The 25,043-nt window shown below is 46.3% G+C and overlaps 1 protein-coding gene across 1 annotated transcript in view; it reads left to right on the top strand.

Moving 5' to 3' along the window:
* The window catches only part of ADCY3 (adenylate cyclase 3), a 96,459-nt gene that overhangs the window by 5,036 nt on the left and 66,380 nt on the right, over positions 1–25,043 (top strand). Inside the window, exon 3 of the mRNA XM_083494171.1 lies at positions 20,790–20,939. Coding sequence (XP_083350297.1) covers positions 20,790–20,939 — 150 coding nt within the window. The remainder of the gene's footprint in view (positions 1–20,789; positions 20,940–25,043) is intronic.

The following is a 25,043-nucleotide window of genomic DNA, read 5'->3' on the forward strand; positions in this document are numbered from 1 at the left end:
CCCTCCTGCTGTTCTGGCTTCTGAGATTCAGAATATTTTTTTCTTGTTTTCCTCCTCCAAAAACTAGGTGCGTCTTGTGGTCTGGTGCGTCTTATAGAGCGAAAAATACGGTAGGTCCATAGGGAAGCAGGCAGTTTCTACAGGTCTGCCTTGAACTTTTTAAGAAAGGTGAGACCTAAATGTTTGAAACAAATAAATAAATATTGGTGGGCATAATTTATGTGAACTCCATGATTCAATTGGTGAAAGATGAAGGGCCTTTGCGAAACCCCTGGGTGTAATAATAATAATAGTAATAATAATTTATTTCTACCCCACCCATCTGGCTGGGTTTCCCCAGTCACTCTGGGCGGCTTCCAGCAAAGTATTAAAATACAGTAATTTATCAAATGTCAAAAGCTTCCCTAAACAGGGTTGCCTTTAGAGGTCTTCTAAAAGTCCACTGTTTCAGATATTTTGGGCACAGAATGATGCACTGGAGAGCAGCACAAGGTCTGTAAACAGTACAAACAGTATGCTCTGCTCTTTATCCCAGGAGATTGCATATAATTCAGGGATGGTTTCCTCCTTTAGGGGAGCAGCTGAGATTTCCCCTTGAGTAATAACTCTTGCAAAGAGAGTCCACTATGGTAGTCCAGTTGTCTGCGTTGGGAAGCGGGGGAAAGATGCTTGGTTTAGACAACGCGGTGCCTTCTGGATTTTTAAAAATATATATTTTTATTGGGATTTTTATGAAAGTGATACAAAGCAGTTCCAAGAACAAGTCAATGACCAAACAGTAAAGAACAGTCAAACCAGATGGGATCAGGGCGGAGGCATAAAGTAACCAGTAGGAAAAATTATATCAGGTATATACAATATGAATCACAATTTTTTTTGAAGTTGTATCGAAAGGAAAAGATGGTCAGAAGTTGAAAAGGCATGCAACTCAAAGACTTTATTTTCCATATGTCCAGTGATGAAAATGGAAGAGGTTGTTGCAGTTGGTCATTAAAGGTAAAGGGACCCCTGACCATTAGGTCCAGCTGTGACCGACTCTGGGGTTGCGGCGCTCAACTCGCTTTATTGGCTGAGGGAGCCAGTGTACAGCTTCCAGGTCATGTGGCGAGCATGACTAAGCCGCTTCTGGCGAACCAGAGCAGCGCACGGAAATGCCGTTTACCTTCCCGCCAGAGCGGTACCTATTTATCTACTTGCACTTTGACGTGCTTTCAAACTGCTAGGTTGGCAGGAGCAGGGACCGAGCAACGGGAGCTCACCCCGTCGCGGGGATTCGAACCGCCAACCTTCTGATCAGCAAGCCCTAGGCTCCGTGGTTTAACCCACAGCGCCCCCCACGTCCCGCAGTTGGTCATTACCGACGTTTAAATGGAAGTCTTACCATCCAGTAATGAAAGAGGCCAGTTTAGCTTTTCCCATCCACTTGTTGTTGAACTACAACCCCCATCATCCTTGACCACTAGCCTTGCTGGCTGGGGGCTTATGGGAGTTGTAGTCCAAAATATTGACAAAAGCTGGTGTGGACACAGGTATAGATGGGCTAGTGATCTGGCTCTTAAAGAGGGAGCTTCATATTTTTAAGTAAAATATAAGATGATAACAAGATAAAATCCACTAACCTCCTCTCCACCCTCCTCGTCTGAGATCAAACCACATTTAGACCACACCTGGAGCTCTGGCTTGGGAAAAACCTTTCCTTGATCTTTGACTAGCCAGGATGAATTTCCATGCTTTTCCTAAACCTTCATTTTTTGGCTAATGAAATCAAATAAAGCAGAAGAAACGAAAGGGCTGTTCCGTGGATGAGGCTTAGACTTTCTATGTTAAAGCTAAATTTGCTCATAGCAAATAGAAAGAAGAAAGGAAGAAGTCGACTCTTGAGGACTGTTGGGTACAGTGGTGCCTCGCAAGACGAAATTAATCCATTCCGCGAGTCTCTTCGTCTAGCGGTTTTTTCGTCTTAGCGGATTAGCGCTATTAGCGGTTTAGCGGCTATTAAAGGCTTAGCGGCTATTAAAGGATTAGTGGATTAGCAGCTAAAAGGCTATTAGCGGCTTAGAAAAAGGGGGGGGGAGCGAAAAAAAATCGGAACACTTGCAAGACGTTTTCGTCTTGCAAAGCAAGCCCATAGGGGAAATCGTCTTGCGAAGCAGCTCAAAAACGGAAAACCCTTTCGTCTAGCGGGTTTTCCGTCTTGCGAGGCATTCGTCTTGCGGGCACCACTGTATATCCAACTTGGGGCATTTGGGGAAGAGCTTGTAACTGAAATATAAAAGAACTTTTTAATACCAGCCCCAAATGAAAGAGATCCTTTATGCAGAGAGAAAGCTGACGAAGGCACTGGGAAGCAGGTGGAGGTAAGAATCGGAAGGGCCACGCGCATGTTGTACTCGCGCAATCCTTGGGAAATAAATATTTTCACTGGGCTTTCCTTCAGAGTAGAGTCAAAAGGTGAGGCAGGGTGACTGGGCCTGCAAATTCTCTGCTATGAGTAGTAAGGCTGCAAGCCTCTTCACTTACCTGAGAGTAGGGGCGTGAGGCAAATTAATCTGCATTTAAAGCATGGGTAGGGAAACTAAGGCCCGGGGGCCGGATCCGGCCCAATCGCCTTCTAAATCCAGCCTATGGACGGTCTGGGAATCAGCGTGTTTTTACATGAGTAGAATCCGTCCTTTTATTTAAAATGCATCTCTGGGTTATTTGTGGGGCCTGCCTGGTGTTTTTACATGAGTAGAATGTGTGCTTTTATTTAAAGTGCATCTCTGGGTTATTTGTGGGGCATAGGAATTTGTTCACACACCCCCCCCAAAATATAGTCCGGCCCCCCACAAGGTCTGAGGGACAGTGGACCGGCCCCCTGCTGAAAAAGTTTGCTGACCCCTGATTTAAAGGCAACGCTACTCGATTCACACTTTCCGAAATATTGCAATAACCGAGACAGGCATAAATATGTATCTTTACGTGAAAGCAACCTACAAGTGCATTACGTTCGTGAAGATTGCTTTGCATATACACAAATGTGTATATATTCGGAGAGGTTTGTGCTATGATGCAGATGAATTTTCACGAGGAACTTTCAGAAAACAGTTTGCAGGCCGATGTGCAAATGCGGAGAACTTAAGATGGGGAAAATAAGAAACTGAGCGAAGCAAGGATGGGCAGGTTTTTCTCATCCCTACCGGAGAGTAACCTCCGTCGAACATAAAGGAGGCTCGTATCCAAGTCAACAGACGTAGGGCTATTGCTGCAAGAGACCTACAACCTTTTCTATCTTCCCATCCACAGAATTAGCTCATTTATCCTTACCCTTGCTAAGAAGCTATGCTGATTGTCAGGAGACTGGCTTGTGGGTAGATTAGGAAACTGAGCGGTTTGCAAGGAAGTTGTGCCACTTCAGGCTGTAATTGGAGAATCTACCGTATTTTTCGCTCTATAACACGCACCCGACCATAACACGCAAGTAGTTTTTAGAGGAGGAAAATCCGTAGGTATGCCACCCGTAGGCATTCCCTCCATAACACGCACAGACATTTTCCCTTACTTTTTAGGAGGAAAAAAGGGAGTGTTATGGTGCAAAAAATACGGTATTTTTTTTTTCCAAACACTTACTTACACTGAAACTCCCAGCAAATAGAAAACCAACAGAGTAGTGTCAGTTACAGATAGGTAGCCGTGTTGGTCTGCCATAGTCAAAATAAAAAAATCCTTCCAGTAGCACCAGGTCTCTCCATGGTTTTGCAACTCATTACCAAACTTAAAACCATGGAGAGACCTGGTCTGAGCAGAGACATTGGATTCTTATCTCATTATACATGACTAAGCCATTTCTCACCTTCTCACCCCTTGCCTTTTCCTGTAAGACCTATTACAGTCGTTAAGAGTCGTCAACAGGCTCATCTCAGCTATCTGCCAATCACCCATTCCCACCACCCTTCTGAGTAACACCCCTCCCCACCTTCTCACTATATAGAAGGATCTGGCAACTTCTGTTTCAGTGTATCTGAAGAAGTGTGCATGCACACGAAAGCTCATACCAAGAACTAACTTAGTTGGTCTTTAAGGTGCTACTGGAAGGAACTTCTTTATTTTAACAGAGTAGTGTGTGTGTGTGTGTGTGTGTGTGTGTGTGTGTGTGTAGAGCCTTTCTCTCTGATGTGCTCATTTTGTATCAGCAGAGATATTGTCTTAGGCAGCGGGGCATTCAAAAAGTTGTGTTCTCACCATTGTGCCTGTATGATGAGCCACTGCTTCAGCTGCCTGCCTGTATAGCCAAGGCCAACAGGTCTTGGAATTACTGAAACCTTGTAAACTGGGAAGGAGCAGGTGCCTAAAATGTATAGAAAGCAAGGACAGGTAGCCAGTGGCTTCAAGTCAGCAGTTTTTTACCTGGACTTAAGCGGCCTTAGAGCATGCATGGTGTTCACAGGAACAGGATTTGCTCAGGAATGTTTCTGAATTTCTTGTTATTCACGTTTTATACTGTATTTTATGCTTTTTTGTTGTTGCATCAATTAAGTGTTTTAAATTTGTTGTTAGCCACCTTAAGCCTGGTTTTCTGAACCGGGAAGGGCGGGGTATAAATGAAAATTTATTACTATTATTATTATGTAAAAACACGCTGATTCCTGGAACATCTGCAGGCCGGATTTAGAAGGCGATTGGGCCAGATCTGGCCCCCGGGCCTTAGTTTGCCTACCCATGGCTTAGTGCATCGTCTGAACGCAAGCTCACAGTTTAGCTCTTGCCAGACAAAATATGAGCTGCAAACCAAGTTTCTCCAGTGGTTTGTGGCTTGAAGCCTGGATTGGGATGCTAAGACAAACCGTGGCTTGACTCAGGGTAGCAGTAAGAAAACCAAAGAGGAAGAAGGCGAGTGCTAGCTCCTCTTGCAGAACTCGCATGCGTGGTTTTGACTTAGCATGATGTGCAAACCATTCCACTGTTGGCATGAAATAAAGATTAGCTTGCAATCCCCGCAGACATGCTTGCTCACCACGCAGTTAAATGCCATGTGAATATTTGCTTTGCAAGGGCAAAGTTCACGTGTTAACACTTCCGTGTGTTTATCTTGTGTTGATTTGAAGCTTCTTTCCAATGGATGGGAATAAAGGATTTGGACACACTGAAGCAAGCAAATAAATACATATTTTTTCAAAGAGAGTGCTTTCCAGAGTAACTAATTGCAGTCACAAACAAATGAGGCCATTAATTATGGATTTCACCACAAGCCACTGGGAAAGTGAACTCGAGGTGTCTGTCAGACAAGCCTCTTCAGAGGTCAGGATGAGATCTCTCAAAAATATAGCTCCCCCCCCCCCCCCGCAGTGGGGGATTTCTCCCGCCAGATCTGCGTAAAGAGAGCCCTGCTGCATCATAGCAAAGTCTCATCCTGTTTTCCCACAGTGACCAGCCAGTGACCCGACTTATGAAGCCTAGGCTGGGTGGCTCAGGGACTAGAGTGCCGAAGGCCTGGTAGGCAAGATACGCAGGTCCCCTGAACACCTTAAATAATAATAATAATAATTAATAATTAATAATTAATAATAATAATAATAATAATAATAATAATAATAATAATAATAATAATATATTATTTGTACCCCGCCCATCTGGCTGGCCGCTTCCAACAAAGATTAAAAATACATTAAAATGTCACACATTAAAAACTTCCCTGAACAGGGCTGCCTTCAGATGTCTTCTAAACATCAGATAGTTGTTTATCTCCTTGACATCTGCTGGGAGGGCGTTCCACAGGGCGGGCGCCACCACCAAGAAGGCCCTATGCCTGGTTCCTGTAGCTTTGCTTCTCGCAACGAGGGAGCTGGACCTCAGCGTCCGGGCAGAACAATGGGGGTGGAGACACTCCTTCAGGTAAACAACCTTACACCAGGGTTAGCCAATACAGTGTGCTCCAGATGTTGTTGTACTACATCTCCCATCATCCCCAGCTGGTATGGCCAATGGAATTGTCATCCGCAACGCCTGGACAGCATCATGTTGGCTACAGGTGCCTTAACGCCAAATCAACTCAAAGCACGGTTTCCAGAATCTTGCTTGCTGGGTGGTCACAAACTGTGGCTTGCCAATTCAGAAGCTTCTGGCAAGCCATGGCTAAAATCCTTGTACCAGGGCTTGGTGTCATGTCTTCTCTGCAACCAAGGCAGAGGTTGTTTGTAGCATAGCTGTGAATGGTAGCTATGGAGGTCTGAGCAGTGGCGTAGGAAGCCACTCAGGCTCCTGGGGTGGCGCGCCCAGGGGCAGAGCAAACAGCCCATAGTGGTGGGGCAGCGTGAGGGCGGAGCAAGCTGCCCATAGGGGCGGGGCAAGGTGAGGGCGGAGCAAGCCGCCCATAGGGGCGAGGCAAGGCGAGGGTGGGGCAAGTTGCCCATTGGGGCGGGGCAAACCGAGGGCGGGGCAAGCCACCCATAGGGGTGGAGCAAGACGAGGGCAGAGCAAGTTGCCCATTGGGCGGGGCAAGGTGAGGGCGGGACAAGCCTCCCATTGGGCGGAGCGAGGTGAGGGCAGAGCGAGCCACCCATAGGGGCGGGCTGAGGGCGGGGCGAGCTGCCCATAGGGGTGGGGCTTCCCGGAGTCTGCCTGCCTCTTCCCATTCAGCCGCCCTACAGCTGGGGAGGGAGGCAGTGGGTGGACCATTTGGGCAGCGTGCAGCCTGCCTCCCAGGAGAGACGCGGGGCTCAGGTGTGCTGCAGGCCTCGCGGGGAGTGCCGCCTGACATTTTGTCACCCCCCTCAGTAGTGGCACCCGGGGTGGACCGCACCCCCCTTCCTCTGCCCTGGGGTCTGAGTGTGTCATTCAGAAAGGATGGAGTGTGTGTTTATCACGTCACTATTTCTGGGCCTTTGGCGAAGGAGGAAGCACGTGCGCCTGTTCTCCCTCCAGGGCTTCACATTCGTGCTTTTGTGTATGTGTGCTTAGTATTTGGAAAAGCCGGCCTTTTGAAACGGTGTAGGCTGGCTGCAGAACACGGCTGGCGGAACCACATCCTGATGGGTCTCACGAACCTGCAGACAGCCAACAGCTGTTTCAGAGATGCTGTCTCTGGAGGAAAGCCAGGGTGGTGTAGTGGTTAGAGTGTCGGACTAGGACCTGGGTTCAAATCCCCTCTTGACATAAAGGTCACTGGGGGAGCTTGGGGGCCAGTGACTTCCTCTCGGCCGAACCAAGCTCACAGGGTTGTTTGGGGGGGGATTAAATGAGGGAGGGGGGAGAATCTCGTAAGCAACCTTGGAAAAAAGTACAGTGGTACCTCGGGTTAAGTACTTAATTCGTTCCGGAGCTCTGTACTTAACCTGAAACTGTTCTTAACCTGAAGCACCACTTTAGCTAATGGGGCCTCCCGCTGCCGCCACGCGATTTCTGTTCTCATCCTGAAGCAAAGTTCTTAACCCGAGGTACTATTTCTGGGTTAGTGGAGTCTGTAACCTGAAGCGTATGTAACCTGAGGTACCACTGTAGTGGGATAGAAACACAATAGGTTAATAAGAAGGGAATAGAGAGAATTGTTTGTGCTTTGTAGTAGTAGTAGTAATGATGATGATGATGATGATGATGATGATGAAGGCACCAGCTGAACCTCCTTGGGGAGAGCATTCAGCAAACGGGTACCACTGCAGAAATGTCCCACTCTTGTGTTTTATCCACCCTGAACCTTTCAACTTTCAGTTTCATTGGCAATCCAAAGGCGTCTTCTTGTTTCAGTTTATTGGTTAATTTTTCTAGTAGGGCTGTTTCCCATACTATTTGGTACCATTGGTCCATGCTCACTCCTGACAGGTCTCTCCAGCGTCTGGTTATGGTGTTTCTGGCTGCTGAAAGTAGGTGGGTTGTGAGTTCTTTGTGGTGTAAATGGGCATTATTGTCTTGGAAGATGTTTAGTAGGGCCGATTCTGGGGTGATGTCTAATACTTGCTTAGTTATTTTACATATTTCTCGTGTGGCTGTTGTCCAGAATAGTTGGATTTTGGGGCACTCCCACCACATATGGAGGTATGTGCCTGTGGAGGTGCACCCTCTCCAGCATTTTGGTGAGGTTCCTGGGCGTATTAGCGCTAGTTTCCTTGGTGTTAGGTACCACCTGTAGGTGAGTGTCTGTGACCGTAAAAATAAAATTCTATTCTATTCTATTCCTATTGCTGGAAACTGTAGGATGGGAAAGCTCTCTTGCACTCTGGTCTTACCTTCGCAGTTTCCCACAGTGGGATGCTGCAGGATGCTGGAGTAGAGGGGCCAATACAACAGGTGCCTCTTAAGTGTCTAAACAAACTGCTTTTTACGAAAAACCCCAGGGTGCAACTCAGCGTGGAACTGCTGCCATTCCTGCTTTCAGACCCGGAGCTCCTCGGAGCCAGAGCTTGCCTCACTAGGCTGGTCCGGTGCTATTTATAGGAGCGAGTTGTGTGTACACAAATTTTCTGTCACAATAACTGCACGCAAACACACACACACACTCGGAGGCCGGCTGGCCCAGTGGGGCGACGTTGGGAGTTTGTTTGCGTGTTTTCAGCCTCTCTGCCTCCCTTGCCCTCTTTAGAGCTAATTGCTTGTGTTTAACGCAGGCAAGTAAAGCCCCGGGCGTCCGTCTCCGCAGGGAGCAGCCACCTCCTGAGCCACGAGCCTGCAGGAGAATAACACACACTTGGCCAGGGCGATGGCAGGCCTTGGGCTTTTTTTTTCCAGAACCTTTCCTGCTGCATTTAAGCCCGTTTTTGGACATGCACCTTGCTCATAGGGGGGTACATCCGAAAAATCAGCAGTGGGGGGGAAGAAGGAGGTTGTTTGTGAGCGTTGAACCCGAGGGCTTTGCGCTTGCAGATCACAAGGACAATCCACAGCCTTTTCTGAGTGGAGAAACGCAGAAAGCACAAGCAGGGACCTGCAACAGAATACTGTCATGCGTGGATCATACAGTCCTAGAATGGGAAGGGACCCTTAGGGTCATCTAGTCCAACCCCCTGCAATGCAGGAATCTTTCGCCCAATGTGGGGCTTGAATTTCTGACCCTGATATTTTTTTAAAAAAATAATTTTTATTGAATGATTTTATGTTACAAAAAACAATACAGCCATACTACCACTAAATATAATTAAGAAATAAAAATTACATACATCGATAGTTTGTTATTTGTTATTTGCCGTCTTATTTCCTCCCAAACATTGCATACAACACACATATGTGCAGACAACCACACACCCGCACACAAAATGATAATAATAAAAGTAAATATTTCCCCCCTTTTATCTTCCAAAATCTTTTCTTCAACTTTGACTTCCTGTCAAGTCCCTTTGCACATATTTTATCTTACATTTGAATGTACACAAAACAATTAACCTTTCTATATAATTTTTCTAATACATTCTGAAAACATAATAAATCCTTAATTGTTATCCACCTCTTTTTAGTTCCTTTATCACTCGAATGGTAGCATGGAGTCAAAACTATTACTGTATTTTTGAACATATCTTCTATAACCATCCCATTTTTCAGCAAATTTTTGCTTTGAGTTTCCTCTGAGTTTACTAGTCAGTTGAGCCGTCTCCACCAATTCCTGTAATTTGATTTGCCAATCTGTTATTTTTGGAGCCTCGTGATCTTTCCATCCCTTGGCCACAATTATACGAGCCGCTGCGGTTGCATACAAGAATACCTCTCTTAGATTTTTGGGGATCTCTTTATCTAAAATACTTAATAGAAATGCCTCCGGTTTTTTAGTAAAAGTTATCCCCATCATCTTTTAAAATTCATCGTATATTCCCCCCCCCAAATCTTAATCTTTTCACACGTCCACCACATGTGGATCATGTCTGACCCTGATACTAAAAGCCTGGTGCTCTACCAACCAAGCTGTATCTGCCGTCCATTGCTATTCTTTCTCCCAGCCAGCCAGCCAGCTGTTTTCTCCATCCCATGCCTCCCAACTTCCGTTTTCTGGTCCTTGCCCCCCACAGACAGTGTTCTGCTTAGTCCACACTGGGCTGTTTTGAGGTTTCTTCCCTTTAGATTAAAAAAAAAGGGTAAAGGACCCCTGACCTTTAAGTCCAACTCTGGGGTTGCAGTGCTCATCTCGCTTCACTGGCCGAGGGAGCCAACATTTGTCCGCAGACAGTTTTCCTGGGTCATGTGGCCAGCATGACTAAGCCGCTTCTGGCGAAACCAGAGCAGTGCATGGAATAATAATAATAATAATAATAATAATAATAATAATAATAATATACCCCGCCCATCTGGCTGGGTTTCCCCAGCCACTCTGGGCGGCTTTCAACAGAATATTAAAATACAATACAGTGGTACCTCGGGTTACATACGCTTCAGGTTACACACTCCGCTAACCTAGAAATAGTGCTTCAGGTTAAGAACTTTGCTTCAGGATAAGAACAAAAATCGGGCTCCGGCGGCACGGCGGCAGCAGGAGGCCCCATTAGCTAAAATGGTGCTTCAGGTTAAGAACAGTTTCAGGTTAAGTACGGACCTCCAGAACGAATTAAGTACTTAACCCGAGGTACCACTGTAATCTATTAAACATTAAAAGCTTCCCTAAACAGGGCTGCCTTCAGATGTCTTCTAAAAGTCTGGTAACACTGTTTACCTTCCCGCCGCTCCCGTTGCTCGGTCCCTGCTCCTGCCACCCTAGCAGTTCGAAAGCACGTCAAAGTGCAAGTAGATAAATAGGTACCGCTCTGGCGGGAAGGTAAATGGCGTTTCCGTGCGCTGCTCTGGTTCGCCAGAAGCGGCTTAGTCATGCTGGCCACATGACCCGGAAGCTGTACGCCGGCTCCCTCGGCCAATAAAGCAAGATGAGCGCCGCAGCCCCAGAGTCGGTCACGACTGGACCTAATGGTCAGGGGTCCTTTTACCTTTAAACTATGGAACTCACTGCCGCGAGAGGCTCTTGTGTTCGAATCCTGCTCGAGGGTTTCCCATTGGTTGGCCGATGTGGGAACAAGATGCTGGACGAGATGGGCTCGTGGCCTCATCCAGCAGCCTCTTCCTACATTGGCTTTATCTCTTTGTCCAAACCCGGAGAATACAAATGGCCGAGGGAGAAACCACCGCTGCAGAATTGGGCCAGGCTGCTCACAGCTTTCCTTTTGGGTCATGCTCCTTCCATGGTTTATGGGCTTCCCGGGAAAACGGTGATCTCCACCCCAGAGAGAACGGGTGCAATTCTTTTGCAGTCATCGATCGCTGGGTTTCCGAATCCCTCTCGGATGCTTCCTCAGTGCTCCAAAAGCAGATTGGTTGTCATGACAACCCCGAGGAGCTAAAAATAGCACGTCCCTGGTGCACATTTGTTGGGGTGGTGGAGGCTTCCCTCCCTCACCCCCCCTTCAGAACCTGTGGAAGGGGATATCCCTCTTCTCTGATGCATTTATTATGATTCTATATGAACATGATCCTTTCTCCTACCTTCTGTGACTGGATTAAAGACTTTCTGATGGATCGGACAGAAACGGTGAAGATCGGACGTGTAACATCTAATTCCTTAACAATCATCACTGTCACACCCCAGGGATGTGTGCTAAGTACACCCCAGGGATGTGTGACCTGTATTCATTGTATACATATGATTGTGTATCATCTGACCCGTCTACTGCAATTATAAAGTTTGCAGATGACACCACCATAATGGGTTTAATAACAGGTGGAGACTAATCAGCGTATAGAGGGGAGGTCCAAAAAATATCTACATGGTGCCTAGGGAACAACTTGCACCTTAATATCAGCGAGACAAAGGAGATGGTGTTGGACTTTCGGAGGAAGAGAGGAGAACTAGCCCCACTGTACATCGGGGAGGGCTGTGTGGAGAGAGTCTCTTCTGAGAAGGCCCTCTGCCTGGTTCCCTGTAACTTGGCTTCTCGCAGAGAGGGAACCGCCAGAAGGCCCTCGGTCCTGGACCTCAGTGTCTGGGTAGAACGATGGGGTGGAATTGTGCTCAGAAACGTACTGGAGAGACAGTCCACAGGCAGATAGGGTCTCAGTCTATGTACCAGATGGAGCTGGTAAACAGCTGCCCTGAATGTTTATTGCATTCATATCCCACCTCCCCCACCCCCAGGTGGAGCGCATGGTTCTGTCCCTCCTCATTTAATTCCCAGGACAACCCTGTGAGGTGGGTCAGGTTCAGAGGCGGTGAGCGGCCAAAGGCCCACCCTGTGAGCTTTGTCCGCAGCTGAGTGGGGGATTCGAACCCTGGTCTCCTGGGTCCTGGCCTGACATTCTCACCACTGTAACCACGCTGGCTCAGTTTGCACGCCCGCTGTTTGACAGTGGTTCAGTTGTTTTAACCGTTGCTTCCCGAGCCCTGCCGCGCTTTGCACCAGGTAAATATTGACGAAAAACTTTGCCTGCTGATTTGCAATCAAGGAGGAGGAAAAGGGAAAAAAAAAGACAGATACACGAAGAGTGTGGGGAGGGAGTTGTGGGGAGGATTAAAAGAAATATATACAAGTTGGTATTAGTAATGGGGATCTTACGGAGAGCCTCCATGTTCAGAGCCAGTGTACCTCCGAATATCAGTTACTAGGAACATAATTCTTGTAGTCTGCCCTGGGTACTTACTGTAGGATATAAGAGCAAGATAGAAATAATAAAAGGCAGTAACAGTAAATTAAGACAGCATCTTAAAAAGTAGAGACATCATCTTGCCAACAAAGGTCCGTATAGTAAAAGCTATGGTTTTCCCAGAAGTGATGTATGGAAGTGAGAGCTGGACCATAAAGAAGGCTGATCGCCGAAGAATTGATGCTTTTGAATTATGGTGCTGGAGGAGACTCTTGATAGTCCCATGGACTGCAAGAAGATCAAGCCTATCCATTCTGAAGGAAATCAGCCCTGAGTGCTCACTGGAAGGACAGATCCTGAAGCTGAGGCTCCATTACTTTGGCCACCTCAGGAGAAGAGAAGACTTCCTGGAAAAGACCCTGATGTTGGGAAAGATGGAGGGTCACAAAGAGTCAGACACGACTAAACGACTAAACAACAACAACAATTATTATGCTGTAAGCCACACAGTGTGTTGGGGAAACCCAGTCGGATGGACAAGATATAAATGATTTTTTAAAAATTTATTATTATTATTATTATTATTATTATTATTATTATTATTAGCATCCCTCCTCCACCATTCCTCACAAACATGCATCCATCACCTTCAACGTTGCCAAGCACTCCTCTCCAAAGAGCAAAAGCCCACCAAGAACTGTGGTTTTACTTTTTGGAGTTTGTAAGAAGAAGAAGAAGAAGAAGAGTTTGGATTTGATATCCCGCCTTTCACTCCCCTTCAGGAGTCTCAAGGCGGCTAACATTCTCCTTTCCCTTCCTCCCCCACAACAAACACTCTGCGAGGTGAGTGGGGCTGAGAGACTTCAGAGAAGTGGGACTAGCCCAGGGTCACCCAGCAGCTGCATGTGGAGGAGCGGAGACACGAACCCGGTTCACCAGATTACGTGACTACCGCTGTTAACCACTACACCACAGGGAACATTCACTTTAAAAATGACTGCTCATTTTAAGTAACTGGAAAAATCTATCTACCTTATTTTATGTCAACCTCTTTTATTCCACTGTACACATTTGGATAACGCATGTTTTCTACTTTGTCTCCTTTAACTCTCTGTGCTGTTCCGTCAACCATAATAATAAAGATTTGATTCGATTCCTCTCTTACATGCCTTTTCTTCGAACCAAAATCCCCCAAATACTGCAACCCTTTCTGCAACTTCTGGGGAAGTCTCTCCTCCTCTTGATGACTTCTGGTTTCCCCTTTCTGAACCTTTTCCAGATTAACAATATCCTTTTTGACCCATCCTGGGTGCTCTTTAGATATTTCGGACTACAGTTCCCATGAGCTCCATCTCTCTCCCTCTCTTGCGCAGACCCACATACTTTAACTCAGGCTGCCAAAAGTTTTGTTTATCCAGTTAGACAAACTTTCGTTTTATTTTTTAAAAAGCTATCTTATGAGTTTTGCATTAAGCACGTCTTCCATGGGGTTGCTGGGAGACAGTAAACACAACATCTCGTTTATCTTTCAAATATCACTGCATTTGAATCGCTGGTTGCCGTTTCTTAAAAATGAAATAAAAACCCACGATTCTCAGGCTTCCTCCCTCCTCCAAAAAGAGTTATCCTCCTAACTCAAGGACCAGCAAGGAGGCTAGAATCAGAGGCAGCGTCAGCTTCAGAGCAAGTAAAAGGTGACATGGTAGAAATTTATAAAACCATGAATGGCATGTAGAAAAATATTTCTCCCTCTTTCGCAACACTGGAACTCGTGGGTATCCAATGGAAGAAGGCTGGAAGATTCAGGACAGATGGGGAAAAAAGGACTGCTTAACGCAGTGCGTTGTTAAACTATGGAACTCCCTGCCACAGGAGGCAGTTGGCGGTCACCAAGTTGGATGCCTTTAAAAGAGGATTAAACAAATTCATGGAAGGGAGCATTGTCGGTGACTACTAGCCACCTGTTGGAAGCCTTTAATGTTTGATGCATTACTGTATTTTAATATTTTGTTGGAAGCCACCCAGAGTGGCTGGGGAATCCCAGCCAGATGGGTGGGGTATAAATAATAATTTATTATTATTATTATTATTATTATTATTATTATTATTATTATTATTATTATTCCACGGTGCAGGATACTCAGCTATTGCTCTGGCACACAAGCAGGCAGATTCCTCTGTTTATTAAGATTTACTGTTGTTGTTTAGTCGTGTCCGACTCTTTGTGACCCCCTGGACCAGAGCACACCAGGCCCTCCTGTCTTCCACTGCCTCCCGCAGTTTGGTCAAACTCATGCTGGTAGCTTCGAGAACACTGTCCCACCATCTCGTCCTCCGTCGTCCCCTTCTCCTTGTGCCCTCCATCTTTCCCAACGTCTTTTCCAGGGAGTCTTCTCTTCTCATGAGGTGGCCAAAGTATTGGAGCCTCAGCTTCAGGATCTGTCCTTCAGATCCTGTCCAGGCTTGATCTTCTTGCAGTCCATGGGACTCTCAAGAGTCTCCTCCAGCACCAGAATTCAAAAGCATCAATTCTTTGGCGATCGGCCTTCTTTATGGTCCAGCTCTCACTTCCATACATCACTTCTGGGAAAACCATAGCTTTAACTATACAGACCTTGGTCGGCAAGGTGTTGTCTCTGCTTTTTAAGATGCTGTCTAGGTTTGTCATTGACAGCACAATAATAAAACATAATAAAACATCAGCTGGCGATTTGATCATGAAGAACATAGATTGCTTGCCGGGGGGGGGGGCGATGGGTGTGCAGACGGCAGAGTTATTTGCATGCCTGCGGTGTGTCTTATCGTCTAAATAGTCTGTAGATAGTGCTGGGATGGAATCAGTGACCATGGTACATGCCAGCACCAAGGACATAGGGAAATGTTGTTGTGAGACGATGGAAGGAAAGTTTAGGCTGCTAGGGAGAATGTTGAAAGCAAGGATCTCCCTGGGTATCTTTCTCTGAAATGCTACAGGTTCCAGACGTAGGGGCAGCTTTGCAGTGTTAATGCATGAATAGCATACCAAGGAGGGGTTTGGATTTGCTAGGCACCCTGGGGGAACATTTTGGGACAAACTGGGCCTGTACGAAAGAGACAGGCCCCACTTGAACTGGGATGAAAATAAAATAAAAGTCATTTTGGACTCACAGCTGTCCATGGAGGCGCAGGTCAGTGCTGTGTCCAGGGCAGCTGTTTATCAGCTCCATCTGGTACGCAGGCTGAGACCCTCCCTGCCCGCGGACTGTCTCGCCAGAGTGGAGCATGCTCTAGTTATCTCTCGCTTGGACTACTGCAATGCGCTCTACGTGGGGCTACCTTTGAAGGTGACCCGGAAACTGCAACTAATCCAGAATGTGGCAGCTAGACTGGTGACTGGGAGCGGCTGCCGAGACCACATAACACCGGTCTTGAAAGATCTACATTGGCTCCCAGTACGTTTCCGAACACAATTCAAAGTGTTGGTGCTGACCTTTAAAGCCCTAAACGGCCTCGGTCCAGTATACCTGGAGGAGTGTCTCCACCCCCATTGTTCTGCCTGGACATTGAGGTCCAGTGCCGAGGGCCTTCTGGCGGTTCCCTCATTGCAAGAAGTTAGGTTACAGGGAACCAGGCAGAGGGCCTTCTCGGTAGTGGCACCAGCCCTGTGGAACGCCCTCCCAGCAGATGTCAAAGAGAAAAACAACTACCAGACATTTAGAAGACATCTGAAGGCAGCCCTGTTCAGGGAAGCTTTTAATGTTTAACAGACCACTGTACAGTGGTACCTCGGGTTACATACGCTTCAGGTTACAGACTCCGCTAATCCAGAAATATTACCTCGGGTTAAGAACTTTGCTTCAGGATGAGAACAGAAATCGTGCTCCGGCAGTGCAGCGGCAGTGGGTAGCCCCATTAGCTAAAGTGGTGCTTCAGGTTAAGAACAATTTCAGGTTAAGAACAGACCTCCAGAACGAATTAAATTCTTAACCTGAGATACCACTGTATTTTAATACTTTGTTGGAAGCTGCCCAGAGTGGCTTGGGAAATCCAGCCAGATGGGCAGAGAATGAATGAATGAATGAATGAATGAATAAATAAATAAATAAATAAATAAATAAAATTATTATTTTTAAAAGGTGGCAGAGAAGCTTTCAAACTGATGGTCCATGACAAAGCCAACAGGAGCCGAGGAGAGTCTGGTTTGGAAAAATCCTCCCTCTGGGGTGAATATAAAGGCAAATGCGTTTGTGGCAATTTAAAATATAGAGGGGTAGAACTTGGTATTATGAGTGCAGAGGCACTGGGCAGCGATTCAGACAGAACAAGGCAGCACAGGTCAAAACGCGAGTGCCAAAGACGCTTGAAAAGAGAGAGAGTGCATGGAAGTGTTTATGTGCTAAAGTCTCCGAACCAAAGAACTGGAGAGCTTGGTCTTAGGGGACGGCACTGATATAGTGGGCAGAATGAAAACCTGGCAGGGATGAAGACGACCAGTGAGAACACTGTCATCTCTGGATATAATTGTTCAGCAGTAGTAATTTAGACCCTCACAGTTTCATTACTGCCAGTTCTACTGCTTCTTACTGTGTGTTTCATCCCAGAGTGATAAAAGATTATTGAAGAGGTTGAAAACCTTTTATCCCACAATTTTCTAAGTTAAAATGTTAAATGCAGCTTTTGCATAATACTTAGGAGTTCTTTTCCCTTGTTCTCTTTCCTCTTACTGACAAAGTATTGCCTCTTCTCCCTGTCGCCACCCATTTCCATGTGCTGGTAGCATGTATGTTTGTTTGAATTTCTTTCTTATGGTATTTCCAAGGCAGGTAGTTAAACCTGCACTCCTAAACCCACTCACCTGGGAATAAGTCGTACTGAATGCAATGATATTTATTTCTGGGGAGACATGAGTTTGAATCCAAACTAGCACTATGTGCTACTTAAAATGTGTCTGTGGGAGAAGGTGGGGGAATAGGGGTTATGGTTTTGCTTTGCTTTGGTTTGGTTTTTGTTACGCATTTTGTGTTTTTATCTTGTATTATTACCCTGTGAACCACCCTGAGATACTCAAATGAAGGGTGGTATACAGATTTAATAAATAATAATAGCTGCTATCCTTCCCCAGAAGGACAGTTTCAATCTGTCCCGTATTTCCAAATTTGTCCTTATTTCTTTCCATGTTGTTTTATAATTGTCCTTGAATAGGTTTGTGTTCTTCAGGGAGAGCCAGACCCCCAGATATTTTATTTTCTTTACTGCTGTTATTTCCGTTTTACTTTGCAGCTGATCTGTTTGTTCCACGCTCATGTTTTTCACCATCATTTTTGTTTTACCCTTATTAATTTTCAATCCTGCCAACATTCCAAATTCTTCAATTACTTTTAATGCTTCCGCTGTCGAAGTTATAGGTTCCTGTACTGTCAAGACTATATCGTCGGTGAAGGCTCTAACCGTATATTATTTTTTGCCACACTTTATCCCTGTAATTCTTTTTGTCTCACTTATATTTTTAAGTAGTACTTCCAATATTGATATAAATAACAGAGGTGACAATGGGCAATCCTGTCTTGTACCCTTTGTGATTCCGAAGCTCTCTATTAATCCACTGTTTATTATAAGTTCTGCGTTTTGTTCTTTGTAAATTGCCTCTATACTCCTTAGAAAATTTGTACCTATGCCCATTATTTCTAAATTCTTTTTCAAAAAGGACCAAGACACTTATAATAATAAAATATAAATGCTACTGGAAGGACAGAGAAGGATCCTCTGGAGGTGATGTCACACTGCACACCACCAGAGAAGGCACAGTGGTAGCTAGAAATCTCCAAAGCAGGGGTCAGTGAGGCTTACCAGCCATGGGCTGGATCAGTCCCGTGGAGATTGTCCATGGGCTGGACCCGTGCAGCGCGACACCGGAAATTCATGCCTGTGCAGAAGTGATTTTCGACGTCTGGGCATGCAAAGAAGTGATTTTCGGTATCTGCGCATGCGCAGACGTGATTTCTGGTGCCGCTCATTGAGTCTCTGCACGCTCCGCTGGTTTAGCACAGTGCACGGGGACTCGCCGAGCGGGCGGCTCGGTTTGGGGGCAGCTTGTGGGCTGGTAAAACGGTCTTCGTGGGCCGCATCTGGCCCATGGGCCTCACGTTGCCAACCCCAGCTCCAAAGGGACGGACCCCTCCACAGAATTTCTGTGGGTGGCGATATCTGGCTCGGAAAGGAAGTTGGTACTGCGGACAGACTATTGTCCCCCCAATCAAAACGAGACCTTGAACTGATGAGTGAAGTCTAGGAAGCATCTGAAAGGGGAGACACATGGACTGATGCGGTGTAAGCCAGATTCCTATACAGGGGTACATCAGGTTAAGACCTTAATTCGTTCCAGAGGTCCGTTCTTAACCTGAAACTGTTCTTAACCTGAAGCACCACTTTAGCTAATGGGGCCTCCCGCTGCCGCCACACTGCTGCTGTGCGATTTCTGTTCTCATCCTGAAGCAAAGTTCTTTACCTGAGGTAATATTTCTGGGTTAGCGGGGTCTGTAACCTGAAGCGTCTGTAACCTGAGGTACCACTGTATTCCAACGTCGGGGACATGCACAACTGTTTCACACCAAGTCAGACCGGTGTCCCCTCCAGTCCAGCATCTGTGTGCAAATATTTTAAAATTAGGCATCTCTGTAGCACCTGAGCCCAGGCACGATCTGGTTCCTCCACGGAAGGCAAGAAACTGTTTGCTGCAAAGGCCATCAGATGCAAAGCTCCATTTAAGAAATTGCTCTCCCCAGGTACCTCCCTCAGGCCCCTCGACACACAGGTGCTTAGAGACCTGGCAGGTTTTTTCTTTTTTCTTTTCCAAAACACCTTAGCCAGTTGTAATTAGCAAGGTCATGTGAGAGGCATCTGAAAGGCAAGACCGGGGGTGGAAATACCGTATTTTTTGCTGTATAAGACTCACTTTTTCCCTCCTAAAAAGTAAGGGGAAATGTGTGTGCGTCTTATGGAGCGAATGCAGGCTGCGCAGCTATCACAGAAGCCAGAACAGCAAGAGGGATTGCTGCTTTCACTGCGCAGCGATCCCTCTTGCTGCTCTGGCTTCTGAGATTCAGAATATATTTTTTCTTGTTTTCCTCCTCCAAAAACTAGGTGCGTCTTGTGGTCTGGTGCGTCTTATAGAGCAAAAAATACGGTGCTTTGTGTTCTGGGAACAGCCGGGACACCCACACATACTTTACCAGGAGCGGTGGGCCTGGGAGGGTTGCCAATGTTTTTGTCAGCTCTTGCTCCTCTGCCTTTAACAGCAGCTTTGATTTTCAAGTGCCCCAGCTTCTCTCCGTGCTCCACAAAGCTTCCCTTGTTGGTGTAGGCCAGGTACCCAAAAAATGCGGCCCTCCAGATGTTTTGGGACTACAATTCCCATCATCCCTGACCACTGGTCCTGGTAGTTAGGGATGATGGGAGTTGTAGTCCCAAAACATCTGGAGGGCCAAGTTTGGGGATGCCTGGTGCAGGCAGATTCTGCGCAGTAGCAGAACAGTTTTGTACGTTGGTTTCTCCACATTCTCAGCAGGAACAAGACAGCACTTTATGAAAAAACAAATTGAAATAATGGGAATTAGAGGAAGAATGGGAAAGGCTATAGCAGAGATATATTACCAGCAAAGAGCAAGGTTAATAATAAATGGAAATTTGACTGAAAGTTTTCCAATCACCAAAGGGACAAGGCAGGACTGTCCCTTATCACCCTTATTATTTATACTAGTTCTGGAAATCCTTTTGAAAGGAAGACAAAATAAAAGGAATTGTAATTGGGAAAAATCCTATAAAGTTAGAGCATTTTCGGACTACTTAATAATAACAACACAAGACCCAAAAGAAAGTATTCTAATGGCATTAGAATTAATTAAGACATATGGGGAAATGGCAGGACTAAAGGTAAACTACCAAAAAACCAAATTATTAACTAAAAATTTAAGTGCAGATGAAAGTAAATAAAATAACTCCAACAACTGGTGAGTTTAGAAATTAAAAATAAGGTAAAATATTTAGGGATCTGGTTATCAAAAAAGAGTATTAATTTATATGAAGACTACCAACTCCCATCGGGGGCTGAAAGGAGTTGTGGTCCAAAACATCTGGAGGGCCGAAGTGCAGTACTGACCAATGGTGACTTCTTAGGCGTAGGTGCGACAGGAGCTTGGTTGCTCTCGTCTTCCATACCTGCCTCTCCTGGAGCAAAGAAATGGCCTCCATCTTCTGCAGATTGACTTACCACCTCTTTCTTTCTCCCCTTCAAGATCTTGTCCAACGTTGCCATCTACCTGTGTACCATCTGCGTGGGCATCATGTCGTACTACATGGCCGATCGTAAGCACCGCAAAGCCTTCCTGGAAGCTCGTCAGTCTCTGGAGGTCAAGCTCAACCTTGAGGAGCAAAGTCAGCAGCAGGTAAGAGATGAATTGCTCCGACAGTAACCAACATTATCTCCCTGTGTCACGTCTGCATGAGCAGTTGAGCTGGATATCCAGGGAGGACAGGTCTACTCTTGGTGGTTCTTTGGTTTCTAGTGGTTCGTGGAGTCTATGTCCAATAGACATCTTTCTTTGCTGCTCCTCTCCAGAGATGGGCTATGGCTCAGTAGTTTTGCATCTGAGGTGAGACACCCACATAGCAGAAGTTGCCCCCAGTTCTGGGCGGCTCCCAACAGATGATTAAAAACACGATAAAACATCAAACATTAAAAGCTTCCCTAAACAGGGCTGTCTTCAGATGTCTTCTAAAAATCAGATACAGTGGTAACATGAGCAGAACGCAACCCGCGTCTGCGCGGGTTGTGATTCGCCGCTTCTGTGCATGTATGTGACGTCATTTTGAGCATCTGCGCATGTGCGAGCGGCGAAACCCGGAAGTAACCCTTTCCGGCACTTCTGAGACGCAATCTGAAAAGATTTAACCCGAAGCAAACGTAACGAGGCATGACGGTAGTTGTTTATTTCCTTGACATCTGATGGGAGGGCGTTCCACAGGGTGGGTGCCACTACGAAGAAGGCCCTTTGCCTGGTTCCCTGTAACCTCACTTCTCACAGGGAGGGAACCGCCAGAAGGCCCTCAGCATTGGACCTCAGTGTCCAGGCTGAACGATGGGGGTGGAGACGCTCCTTCAGGTATACTGGGCTGAGGCTGTTTAGGATTTAAAAGTCAGCACCAACACTTTGAATTGTGCTCGGAAGTGTACTGGGAGTCAATGAGGGTCTTTCAGGACTGGTGTTATATGGTCTCGGTGGCCACTCCCAGTCACCAGTCTAGCTACCGCATTCTGGATTAGTTGTAGTTTCTGGGTCACCTTCAAAGGTAGCCCCACGTAGAGCGCATTGCAGTAGTCCAAGCGAGAGATAACTAGAGGATGCACCACTCTGGCGAGACAGTCTGCGGGCAGGGAGGGTCTCAGCCTGCGTACCAGATGGAGCTGATAAACAGCTGCCCTGGACACAGCACTGACCTGCGCCTCCATGGACAGCTGTGAGTCCAAAATGATTTTTATTTTAAGAACCAATGGTCTGGGTTCATCAAGGGGGCCTGTCCCTTTCGTACAGGCCCAGTTTGTCCCAAAATGTTCCCCCAGGGTGCCTAGCAAATCCAAACCCCTCCTTGGTATGCTATTCATGCATTAACACTGCAAAGCTGCCCCTACGTCTGGAACCCGTAGCATTTCAGAGAAAGATACCCAGGGAGATCCTTGCTTTCAACATCCTCCCTAGCAGCCTAAACTTTCCTTCCATCGTCTCACAACAACATTTCCCTATGTCCTTGGTGCTGGCGTGTACCATGGTCACTGGTTCTATCCCAGCACTATCTACAGACTATTTAGACGATAAGACACACCGCAGGCATGCAAATAACTCTGCAGTTTGCACACCCTTCACCCCCCGGCAAGCAATCTATGTTCTTCATGATCAAATTGCCAGCTGATGTTTTATTATGTTTTATTATTGTGCTGTCAATGACAAACCTAGACGGCATCTTAAAAAGCAGAGACATCACCTTGCCGACCAAGGTCTGTATAGTTAAAGCTATGGTTTTCCCAGTAGTGATGTATGGAAGTGAGAGCTGGACCATAAAGAAGGCCGAAGAATGTATGCTTTTGAATTCTGGTGCTAGAGGAGACTCTTGAGAGTCCCATGGTAGACAGCTGCCTTGGACACAGAATTAACCTGTGCCTAGATGCTCGACTAGATTGCCTGATCCAGGTTTTTAGTAGGCTCTTACGTTCGCCTCCTCCAAAGAACTTGAAAGTGGCTTACATAATGGATCGCAAGCATCGAAGGCTGTGACAGTCCAGAACATCTGCAAGGGAGCAGGTTGAGGGAGGTTTGTTTGCAACAACTGTGTCATGTGCAGAGGGGAAAGGTGCGCTCGCACACCATTCCTGGGTGCTTTGGGAAGGGGGCTAAGAATAGACATGCCGCTCTTTTTATAGACGCGGCTGCATCCAATTCACAGCTCTCGGCCCCCCGTCAACAGCTCCTGCTGTCTGTCCCACACCAAGGCGGCTCCTAACGCTCTCCAGACCCGCGTCACCAAAGTGCTATTGATGTCAAGCCGGAACTGCGGGTTCATGGGGAGATAAACTTTTGCAGGCGTCAGAGAGTGCTCGGCTGGGTCTTTGAAGAGATATTTATGCATTGCTGTGAGAGAGACAGACAGCATATCACCAGCCCAAGGCTTGTGCTGTACGACTGATAAGCAGAGACAGGTTCCCTGTGAAGGGTAAAAGATAGAGAGAGAGAAAAAAAGGCAATGGAAGTGGAAAGGAACACGAATGTTTTTGAGATGTTGACAAATTCCTTTAAGCAGAAACTTGACCTCTGCTCTGCATTCTTGTGCATGTCCCTCTTCCTTTTATACATCAGGACAGTTAGCGAATGGCACCAGTTTTGCATAAAGACACCAATAGGGCTGGATTGACCCTTCAGCTCTAAAAGAGCTCTGCCTGAACAAATTCAACTTTGGAAGTACAGCGGTACCTCGGAAGTCGAATGCAGTCCATTCCAGAAGTCCGTTCGACTTCTAAAACCAAAGCACGGCTTCCGATTGGTTGCAGGAACCTCCTGCAGCCAATCGGAAGTCACAGAAGTCGTGTCGTACGTTCGGGTTCCAAAGAACGTTTGCAAACCAGAGCACTCACTTCCGGGGTTGCGGCTTTCGCGAGCCAAAATGCTAGACTCGCAAGGCGTTTGGGATCCAAGGTGCAAGTATTCTTAACATGTGGCTGCTAATTGGATACCAAGATTTTTTAAAGTTTATTTCATAAAATTTATACGCTGCTTGGTTGTGAAGAACCTCAAAGCCTTTTACGAAAAGATGGAATCGAGAAAGAATTACATCCCTACTTTAAAAAGCACAAAAGTTAAAATGCTAAAACGGAATAAAATGACTTCCGCTTTCTAAGAATCTGGGAAGGCTTGCCTAAACAAGAATGTTTTTAGCAGGTCCCGAGAAGAGCATAAGGAAGGCGCTAGCTTGATCTCAACAGGCAGGGGTAAAGGGACCCCTGACCGTTAGGTCCAGTCGCGGACGACTCTGTGGTTGCGGCGCTCATCTTGCTTTATAGGCCGAGGGAGCCTGTGTACAGCTTCCGGGTTATGTGGCCAGCATGACTAAGCCGCTTCTGGCGAACCAGAGCAGCGCACGGAAACGCCTCTACCTTCCCGCTGGAGTGGTACCTATTTATCTACTTGCACTGTGACGTGCTTTTGAACTGCGAGGTTGGCAGGAGCAAGGACCGAGCAACGGGAGCTCACCCCATCGCGTGGCGCTGTGGGTTAAACCACAGTGCAGGTGATGCCACACTAAATGACCAAGTTCTTACAAACGCGGAACGGGTATCGTAGAATTGTAGAGTTGGAAGGAACCTGTAGAAGTATATATAGGATATAGGAACAGGATCAGAAAATTAGCTTGTGCAGTGCTTAGCTTTGAAAGTGCTCTATAATTAGTCCACTTTTAAAGCTTTGTTTTAATAACATTTTGTGAGAGTTACAGCCAGTAGAATGTATCACTTTGAACTGGGACTTTGAGTGAACATTTTGGAAGGGTTTAAAAAAACACCAAACATTGGTGCATATTTATACTATTCTTCCCTCTTGAAACATGCACGCATTTTGTGCTTCTATACTTAGGTTCCATCTTTTAACCATATTTGGGTAACTTTCTCCTAAACCTTACTAAACCGGGACATGGTTTGTTGCTTATAAAAGGCTTTATGGAGGAAAAGTTCCCAGTGGGCTGAATCCTTGTTGTTTGGGTACCGAAGCCTTGCTTTCGTCTGTAGATCAGTCTGGATTCTGGATAAATCACAGCCTTGCAAATGTTCCTTTCTCAGACCTTGTTTGTTCATTATTGCTGGGGAGAAAACAACTCGCTGCTTTAAAAGCACTGTGGTGGGGTCAGGTTCAAATAGCACTGAAAAAATAAACGGAAACCTTCCTGTCACTATCTTCCTCAACCCAGCTAGCATTGAGTTTGTTTGCTCTAAACACTCCTAATCTGCC

Source organism: Podarcis liolepis (assembly GCF_965112155.1).
Source record: "Podarcis liolepis genome assembly, chromosome: 3".
Classification (NCBI taxonomy): Eukaryota; Metazoa; Chordata; class Lepidosauria; order Squamata; family Lacertidae; genus Podarcis; species Podarcis liolepis.